General features: G+C 51.1%; 1 protein-coding gene across 1 annotated transcript in view; it reads right to left on the bottom strand.

Moving 5' to 3' along the window:
• Hcar1 (hydroxycarboxylic acid receptor 1) overlaps positions 1-940 on the bottom strand; it is a 2,255-nt gene extending 1,315 nt beyond the window's left edge. Inside the window, exon 1 of the mRNA XM_013023063.1 lies at positions 4-940. Within this exon, the coding sequence (XP_012878517.1) occupies positions 4-940 (937 nt within the window). The remainder of the gene's footprint in view (positions 1-3) is intronic.
• Positions 941-9,791: the final 8,851 nt, after the last annotated feature.

Raw genomic sequence — 9,791 nt, 5'->3', positions numbered from 1 at the left:
GGCCGGGCGGCTGCGGGGCGGCGGCGTTCCCGGGCCGCGGGGGCCTCGACCCGCAGATTCCCAGCTTGGTGTAGAATTTGGGGAAGGAAGGGCTGGAGAAATAATACACCAGGGGATCCAGCATGCTGTTCAGGTAGGTGAAGCTGAGCGTGACGTGGAGGGCCGCGTGGACCGAGGGGTGGCAGGCGCTGGAGGACACGGTCCACAGGAAGTAGAGCCTGGCCAGCACGCTGGGCAGGTAGCAGGTGACGAACACGGCGGCCACCGCCACGATGAGGCGCGAGGCCCTCCTGACGCGCGCCCGGCCGCGGCCCGCCAGCCGCCGGCGCCGCAGGCTCCACACCATCCTCAGGGAGCAAAAGACGATGACGGCCAGGGGCAGGAAGAACTCCAGCTGGAACATGATGTCGTGCCAGCCGTTGGCCGACTCCATGATGAAGCTCTCGCACGAGGTGGCGTGGGGCTGCGGGCACAGGTGGCTCTCGGTGAGCAGGTACAGGGTGCCCAGCACCACCAGCGCCCACAGCGCGCACACGGCGCCCGCCGCCGCCCGCCTGGACATGCCATTCACCCGGTGGTGCGGGTGGACCACGCGGAAGTACCTGTCCACGGCCACCACGGTGTGGAAGACGATGCTCCCCGCCCTGTTGGTGGCCAGCATGAAGAGCACCAGGCGGCAGGAGGCGTCCTCGAACACCCAGTGGCGCCGACGCAGGTAATAATCCGTCCTCAAGGGCAGGCAGACGATGAGGAGGAAGTCGGCCACCGCCAGGTTGAACAGGTAGATGGTGCTCGCTTTCCACGTCTTCAGGTGGAAACAGAAGCCGCACAGGGCCACCCCATTGCCCAGGACGCCCAGCACGAAGGTCAGAATGAGCAGCGGCGGCATGATCTGAGAGATGGGGTCCCCCTCCAGGAGACAGCACGACCCGTTGTCCATGGCGGACCAAGGGGAAGGTGGGGGCAAGTGTCCAGGGTGCTGCTCAGCCCCTGGGGTTCTCACGCAGGTCCTGATGCGACGCTAACGCGCTGCTGGGCCCAATGAGGAACATAAAGTGGGGGGACACTGCCACCTCAGCCAATCAGAGAAACTTCAGCCAGGGAATGAAAGTCCCAGAGAGACAGACAGACAGACAGAGGTCTTTTCCTTCTCAGTTCGGATCACAGTCTGCCTGCTCTTGGGCGCTGTCCCCCGCGGGCAGCGGTCATTTCTGGGAAGCAGCTGGAAGGAGATCCATCCTTGCAAAAGGGTGGCTCAGTTCAGCCCCAGAAGAAACCCTAGTCTCTGCTTCTCTCTTTCACCCTGGACTCCGTCTGTGCCAGAGAACACACACAAAACTGCCCGAAAGCGAGCGGGTGGGAGGGGAGCTTGTTTGCCCTCCCTCCTGGGGGAGGAACACAAACATTCCCTCCCTGCAGTGGTTCTGGCCTCTGCCTCTGCTTCCCTCCCCGACCTTTGCCTGACTGCGTCCTCTCCCTGTCCCACCGGGCCTCCAGGCAGTGCCAGAGAGGGGAGGCCCTGCCCCAGCCACTTCCTGTGCCCACAGCCAACCACAACAGCCCTCAGAACTCGCGAGGGTCTGCTCACTGACCAGTGTCCTCCGCTGAGCATCCACGCCGGTCATCCCAGCTACTCAGGAGCCTGAGATCTGAGGATCGGGGTTTGAAGCCAAGGCCGGCCAGGAAATCCATGAGGCTCTTATTGCCAATGAACCAACAAAAAGTGGAGCCTGTGGCTCAGGTGGTAGAACACGAGCCTTGAGCAAAAAAAAAAAAAGCTCAGGGACAGCGCCCAGACCCCAGCTTTTGATCTATTGCATCTCTGTGGACCCAAGTGACAAAGTTGCCCAGCCAGCAGGACGGTGACGCGGGCCAGGAGGATTGAGCTCTGAGTTCCCATCAGCTGCAGCAAGGAAGCTCACATGCCCACAGCTCTCTTCTCTGTGCCTTTCTGTTCCCTGTTAGGAAGGGGAGTGGGGACAGAGGAAGAATGTGCACGCCTCGTCCCTCCCCATGCTGGTGAAAGCTAAATGTCTCTCTCCAATGGAGGGTCCCAAATCAGTCCCATAATCTTCCCCCAGCCGCCTGTGCCAGACCCCGATCACCTCCCACCTCCCTATACCATCTCCTACCTGGCTTTCCTCCCTCCAACCATCTAGCCTCTGTAATTCACATTTTTGTGCCCATACTAAGGCTTGAACTCAAGTCCTGAGTGCTGTCCTTGAGCTTTTTGGAGCTGCATCTCCACTTCTGGCTTTTTACTAGTTAATTGGATATAAGATTTGTCTGGCCTGCTGACTGACTTAGAACTGGGATCTTCACATCTCAGCCTCCCGAGAAGCTAGGATTCCAGGCATGAGCCACCAGACCTTAGCTACAGTAAGGACCTAGAAATAATAAACATATTAATTTTTTGGGGGGTCCGGTCGTGGGGCCTGAACTCTGGACCTGGGCGCTGTCCCTCAGCTCTTCAGCTCAAGGCTAGCGCTCTACCACTTGAGCCACAGCACCACTTCCGGTTTTTTCATTTTTGTTTATGTGGTGCTGAGGAATTGAACCCACAACCTCAGGCATGCAAGGCAAGTGCTCTACCACTGAGCCACCTTCCCAGCCAAATGACAGCCAGTCTTTTTTGTTGTTGTTGTTGGTCGTGGGGCTTGAACTCTGGGCCTGAGCACTGTCTCTTAGCTCTTCAGCTCAAGACTAGCACTGTACCACTTGAGCTACAGCACCACTTCCAATATATTAATTTTTTGATGTTTGTTTTCATGGCTGGGGCTTCAGGCAAGTGCTCAGCTATGGGACTTAACCAGATGTAAGTTCAGAGGTCTGAGATTCCTGTAAACACAAGGACTTCCCTTTGTTCCACATGACTGACATCTGTCATTTCCACATCCTTTCTGTCTCATCAAATCACTTTCCTCTTTCTTTTCAACTAGAGAATGAGTCAGAAGGCAGAGGATTAAAGAAAAGATCAGTTTCTCTTTCTCCAAACACCTGCTGGCTTTTCATAACTGATCTTCAAGAAGACAGACTCTCCCTGGTACAACTTAGGTTCAAGACCATGCTTCACTACTTCTTTGTGCATCAAATTAGTCCATCCAAAAACAAAACAAAATTAAAAAACCACTCAAAATGGATCTAAGAGCCATGCACTGGTGGCTCACGCCTGTCATCTTAGCTACTCATGAGGCTGAGATCTGAGGATCTTAGTTCAAAGCCAGCCCGAGTGGGAAAGTCCGTGAGACTCTGGAAGTGGCACTGTGCCTCGCCTTGGGCAAAAGAGCTTAGAGACAGCATGAAGGCACAAGTTCAAACCCCACAACCGACAAAAAAAGAAAAAGAGAAAGCCATATGTGGCAAAGATTCTAAGGAGCAAAAATAAATCGCGTATGGTTTTTTGGCTCTTTTACTGAAAGTTTCCTGACTCCCTTTTTTTTCTTTTTCTTTTCTTGTCAGTCGTGGGGCTTGAACTCTGGGCTTGGACACTGTCCCTCAGCTCTTCAGCTCAAGGTGAGCTGGCTTTGAGCTAGGCTGGCTTTGAACCTCAATCCTCAGATCTCAGCCTCCTGAGTAGCTAGGATTACAGGTGTGAGCCACCAGCTCCCGGCTCTTTTGTTTTTTCTCTTTTTTTCTTCTGTCTCTTCTCTTCCCTGAATGGCTGGGCAGTCCACACCTTCCACTCACTATCGGCAAGATTTCATCCCCAACCATGGGATTGACACCAAAGGGACTCCACAGGTAAGTAATTGAGAGAGGGATCCATTGCACCTGCATTTCACTCTGAACATGAAGAAGAAAAGAAAGAATTTGTGGGCCTATCACAAGCTACCCCAGCCTGGCCTCAAGCCACTTGCTCAGGGGCATTGATGAGACAGCGCCTGGCTGCATCTGTGGCTAGGGCAGCTGGTGGGCAGAGAAGCTGGGATGCACGTGAATTCAGGTGCTCTGCTTCCCTCCAGTCAGGGCGCGGAGCCTAGGACTGGCTGAGCTTCCTGATTCTCAACGCATCACCAATATGGTGAGTTAAAGCATTCTCAGAAGTGAGAAGCCAGGCACCAGTGGCTCACGCCTATAATCTTAGCTACTCAAGAGCCTTAGATCTGAGGATCACAGTTCAAAGTCAGCCTGGGCAAAAAGCTGGAAGTGGAGGTGTGGTTCAAGTGGTAGAGCACCAACCTTGAGCAAAAAAGACCAAGTTGAGTGTGTGAGGCAGATCTCAGCCTCCTGAGTAGCTAGGATTCCAGGCGTGAGCCATTGGTGCCTGGCAAAGACTTTGTTGTTTATTTGTTTTTGTTTTTTGGCAGTCCTGGACCTTTTTCTGTGTATGCGGTACTGAGGGCTTCATGCATGTTAGGCAAGCACTCTACCACTAAGCCACATCCCCAGTCCCTTTTATTTTTGTTTTACTTTTTGTTGGTGCTGGTACTGAGTCTGGAACTCAGGGCCTTATGCTCTTGCTTGGTTTTTTCACTCAAGGCTGGTGCTCTACTGCTTGAGCCACTTCTAGTTCTACTTCTGACTTTTCACTAGTTAGTTGGAGATTAGAGTCTCATGGACTTTCCTACTTGGGCTGGCTTGAAACTACAATTCTCAGGTGTCAGCCTCCTGAGTAGCTATGATTACAGGCATGAACCACCAGCACCTGGCTTACAGTGGCCTTTTTTGAGATTTTCTCTGCCCAATGACTTGTAAATGAACTTTCTGGAAGAGGAATGACCCACCAAGCTTAAGTGGTGAGTGACTTGTCCTGTTTTGCACTTGTTTTCCCCTGGCACCTGCAGCCCTGAGGAGGCAGCGCCTTCAGCCAGGAGAAAGCTGTCCCGTGGGGAGGGGTGGGCGTGGGGCTGGGGAGTCACGGATCCCGTGACCTGTCTCAAGCTTTGACAAGGAAGTCCTCTGGTATTGCAAAATGAACTTTAAATACCAAGCAGTGGCTTCAGTGAACATGGAAAATGTCAGGAAACTGAAAAGAGTGGAACTGCTGATAGACTTCAAGAGATCTCGGCTCGGGGTGGGCACCACGTGTTGGTGTTTGCTTAGGCGATGCAAGTCCCTGGGTGCCATCACTATGCAGGTAGAAAAAAGAAAAAGAGTCTTCAGGAGATCCATGATGGGTCGCCCCAGTAATCTCAGCTACTTGCAAGGTGAAGGCAGACAGATCGTGAGTTCAAAGGCAGCCTGGGTTGCACAGCGAGTTTAAGGTGGGTGCAGGCTATATAGCAAGATTCTATTTCAAAAACATAACAAACGGCAAAGTCCTCCACAGAACTGTCACGTGACTGCCAAGTCTCATTCCCAGGTATAAACCCAGGAGAACTGAAAACTAGACTTAACCAAGGACCTATACCAATGTGGCTACTCACCATTGCCAAATGGTATCACGGTGAACAGAACACATAGCTTGTGCTAACGTGGCTGCTCATGGTGCCCAGATACGTGGTTAAAATAGTATACTGGGTATTTCAGTGTAAGTGGTTTTTGAATGAGTTTAACATAAACTGGTGGCCTTTGAGTCTGGGGGTATGTGGCTCCATGGTAGAGCACTTACCTAGCATTCACAGGGCCCTGGGCTGGATACCTGGTACCTTCTTGCCAAAATATTGGTGAACTTAGTTAAGGCTTTTGTAGTGTAGGGGGCCTCATCCAATTAGTTGAAGACTTTTAGAAAAGAGACTGTTCTCCTTGAACAAGAAGGAATTCTGCCCAAAGTTAGCCTCCACGCTTGAACTGTGCACTGCCTCTCCTGTGGAGCTCACGTCTGCTGGCCTAGCCTGCAGATTCTAGACTTGCTCCAGGGTCATGGAAGAGAATTTGGTAAATGAATTCTCCCCGTGTATATGCACATTCTATTGATTCTAGTCTCCTGGAGGGCGCTGAGAACGTTATCACATAGGTGCAAACAACTCCCATGAATCACGGTCATCTGTGTGTGGATGGACAAATTGTGGTAGACATACATACAGTGGAATATTATGCGGCTATAAAAAAGTGAAATTCAGGTTCGTGCGATAATGTGCATGGATGAACCTTGGATTTATTTTTTTTTTTTTTTGGCCAGTCCTAGGGCTTGAACTCAGGGCCTGGGCACTGTCCCTGAGCTTCTTTTGCTCAAGGCTAGCACTCTACCACTTGAGCCCCAGCGCCACTTCAGGCTTTTTCCGGGTATTTAGTACTGAGGAATGGAACCCAGGGCTTCATGCATGCTAGGTAGGTGCTCTACCACTGAGCCACCTTCCCAGCCCTGGCTCTGACATTTTTAGCTACCAAAGCAATGCTGTCCAGCAGCCCTTTGAGGAGGGAGAAACTTAACTTTTCCCCAGTCTACCCTTCTGTGCGTTGAGTTTGTTTAGTTGTGCAATGCCGGTGGCGCCCGGGGCTGCGCTCGGGGGAGGCCCGGGCGCCCCAGCCTGGCCCGCGGCCGCCTGGAAGGCTGTGCGGGAAGCCGCTGATAGAGCTCCCATCCCACTGTAACCGGGGGCCTGTGCGAAGGGGTGGGAATGACTGCGAGGGGTCTGGGCTCCGGGAGGGATGGGGTGAGCCAGCAGCGGCGCTCCCCATCGCCTCAGCAAGATGGCCGCCCGCCCCGCACGCGGCACTCTCTTCCCGCTCGGGCCGGCCCCGCACCTCGGCTTCCGCTCCCGCAGGGACCCGCTGGGCCTTGCGTGCTGCCTGCTGTGGTTGGCTTGCGTTCCCGCCTCCCTGCGCCCGCCTTCAGACGCGGGGACCCCACGCGCCCGCTCCAGGCCCAACCCGGGCGCTCGGCCTGGCCGCCATGCCCTCGCTGCGGATTGGCCAGGGGTTAGCCCCACCCCCTCGGCCATGTGACCAGGCCAGCTCCGTTGTGATTGGCTCAGATCTGAGCACGTGACCCAGCCCACTCTGCTGTGATTGGTCAGGGCAGAGCACGGACCGGAAGACCCAGGAGCCAGCAGCCCCGAGGTGGGTGAGGAGAGGCCCAATCCTAAAACCCAGGATTTCTTGACAGTCAGGAGGACACTATGATACAGCATCACGTTAAAGAAGGCAAGGATCACTGGGCAAACCTTTTCTTTCTCATGCATAGAAGATTTGTGAGAAAGGGACTGTCACACTGCCCTGTCCTCCCGCCGCTGCTGAATGACCAGCCTTGCAACATCATTTCCTCTGGCATTCGGTAGCCAGGTCTCCCCTTTATCTTCTGACTTCAGGCAAGCAAAACTTAACCACAGATTCCCCTCTTGTGGTAGGAAATACCTGCTGTTCTGATGGTATCAGTTCAGAAAACCATCTGCACAATAGAAAGCCTGGTTTCTCTTTTTTTTTTCTTTTTTTTTGAGATCTCAGAGGTAATATTTTATTTCAAAGTAAAAATGATTTGACCAAAGTTATAATGACAAAAACCCTAAAAATTATTAAAAACAGAATTATTCCAAGGTTATTCACTTATATATGACAACATTTTTCAATGACCAGTCCAATTAAAAATTAAATATATATTAACTTAGAATACAACTTCAAGACTGAAAAAAAGTTCTAATCACAAATAATTGTAGATCAACAAAATTAGCAGTCAGAGGCAAGAATTGCGACCAATGGAGAATCCTAATTATAAATAATGTACCTGTGGGGGCTATGAAGGTGGCTCAGTGGTAGAGCGCTTGCCTTGCATGTTCGAGGCCCTGGGTTCTATTCCCCAGCACCACATAAGCAAAAAGAAAAAAGCTGAGAGTGGCGCTATGGCTTAAGTGGTAGAGCGCTAGCCTTGAGCTGAAAAGCTGAGGGACAACGCCCAGGCCCAGAGTTCAGGCCCCATGACCGGACCCACCCCCCCAAAAAAATAATAATGTACCTGTGAATCAGTTTAAATACTAACATACACTTACCCCGTTTAAGACATAATATAAAACTTGTAATTAACCTTCTACTTTCGCAGACAAACATCTGACAACCATATTTCACTAATAAAAAATTAATTACTGAAATGGTCTATAGTTTTGACATCAAGTCTCCCCTTTATCTTCTGACTTCAGGCAAGTGAAGCTTAACCACAGATTCCCCTCTTGTGGTAGGAAATACCTGCTGTTCTGATGGTATCAGTTCAGATGGTATCAGTACAATAGAAAGCCTGGCTTCTCTATTTTTTAAAAAATGGTTATGGAGCTTTAACTTTGGATCTGGGCGGCACTGTCACTCAACTCTTCAGCTCACGGCTAGCACTCTACCACTTGAGCCACTTCTGATTTTCTGGTGGTTTGTTGGAGATAAGTGTCTTATGGGCGCTGAGATATGAGGATCAAGGTTCAAAGCCAGCCAGGGCAGGAAAGACTGTGAGACTCCTATCTCCTATAAACCATTAGAAAACTGGAAGTGGCGCTGTAGCTCAAATGGTAGAGCGCTTGCCTTGAGCTGAAGAGTGCAGGGACAGCGCCCAAGCTGAGAGTTGGAGCCCCACGACCGACCAAAAAAAAAAATCTTATGGACTTGCTGGGTGCTGGTGGCTCATGCCTGTAATCCTAGCTACTCAGGAGGCTGAGATCTGAGGACCACGGTTCAAAGCCAGCCCGGGAAGAAAAGTCCTGAGACTCTGATCTCCAATAAAAACCACTAGAAAACGGGAAGTGATACTGTGGCTCAAGAGGTAGAGTGCTCACTTTGAGCTGAAGAGTGTAGGGACAGCGCCCAGGCCCAGAGTTCAAGCCCCACGACTGACAAAACAAACAAACAAAAAAGAGTCTTATGGACTTTGCTGCCCAGGCTGGCTTTAAACCATGATCCTCAGATCTCAGCCTCCTGAGTAGCTAGGATTACTGGCATGAGCCACCAGCACCTGGCTTTCTTTAGTTTTTGAGACACAGTCAGCTCCACTATGTAGCCCAAGCTGGTCTCAGTGTTGAAATCTACTCGCCTTGCCACGTGCTAGTAGCTCACACCTGTAATCCTAGCTACTCAGGAGGCTGAGATCTGAGGATTAAGGTTCAAAGCTAGTCCAGGTAGATAAATCCAATTCTTTTCTCCAATCCATCAGTCCAAAACTGGAAGTGGAGCTGTGGCTCAAATGCTATAGTGACAGTTTTGAGCAGAAAAGGCTAAGAGACAACAGCCAGATAATGAGTTCAAGCCCCATTACTGGCACAAAAAAAAAATGAACAAATAAAATGTAAAGAGTAAAGGTGTCAAAGTGAAGGTTATACTGGATACATCTCTGAGAGAAAAGATTGTGCCAGATAAGTTAGTTCACCAGTATCGTGTACATAGAGAATTCAAGGGGGGGCCGGGCGCTGGTGGCTCACGCCTGTAATCCTAGCTACTCAGGAGGTTGAGATCTGAGGATCGCGGTTCAAAGCCAGCCCAGGCAGGAGAGACCGTGAGACTCCTATCTCCAATAAACCACCAGAAAACTGGCAGTGGCGCTGTAGCTCAAGTGGTAGAGCGCTTGCCTTGAGCCAAAGAGCTGAGGAACAGCACCCAGGCCCAGAGTTCAAGCCCCACAACCAACCAAAAAAAAAAAAAAAAGAAAAGAAAATTCAAGGGGGGGGAGAATGGGAAGAGATAGAAAGAGGAAATAAATGAGGAGGCAACAATGCTTGATAAGAAGTGTACTCATTATCTTGCCCATGTAGTTGTAACTCCTCTGTATGGTATTTTCACAATAAAGAAAGAAAGAAAATTCAAGGGGTGGGCTAGGAATATGGCTTAATGGTAGAGTGTGTGCTTAGCATGCATGAAGCCCTGGGTTTGAAAAAGCCGAAGTGCTGCTGTGGCTCAAGTGGTAGAGCACTTGTTTTAAGCTGAAGAGTTGAGGGACAGCC

The sequence above is a fragment of the Dipodomys ordii genome, unplaced genomic scaffold (assembly GCF_000151885.1).
Source record: "Dipodomys ordii isolate 6190 unplaced genomic scaffold, Dord_2.0 Scaffold66, whole genome shotgun sequence".
Classification (NCBI taxonomy): domain Eukaryota; kingdom Metazoa; phylum Chordata; class Mammalia; order Rodentia; family Heteromyidae; genus Dipodomys; species Dipodomys ordii.
This window is presented reverse-complemented; position numbering and strand designations above follow the sequence as displayed.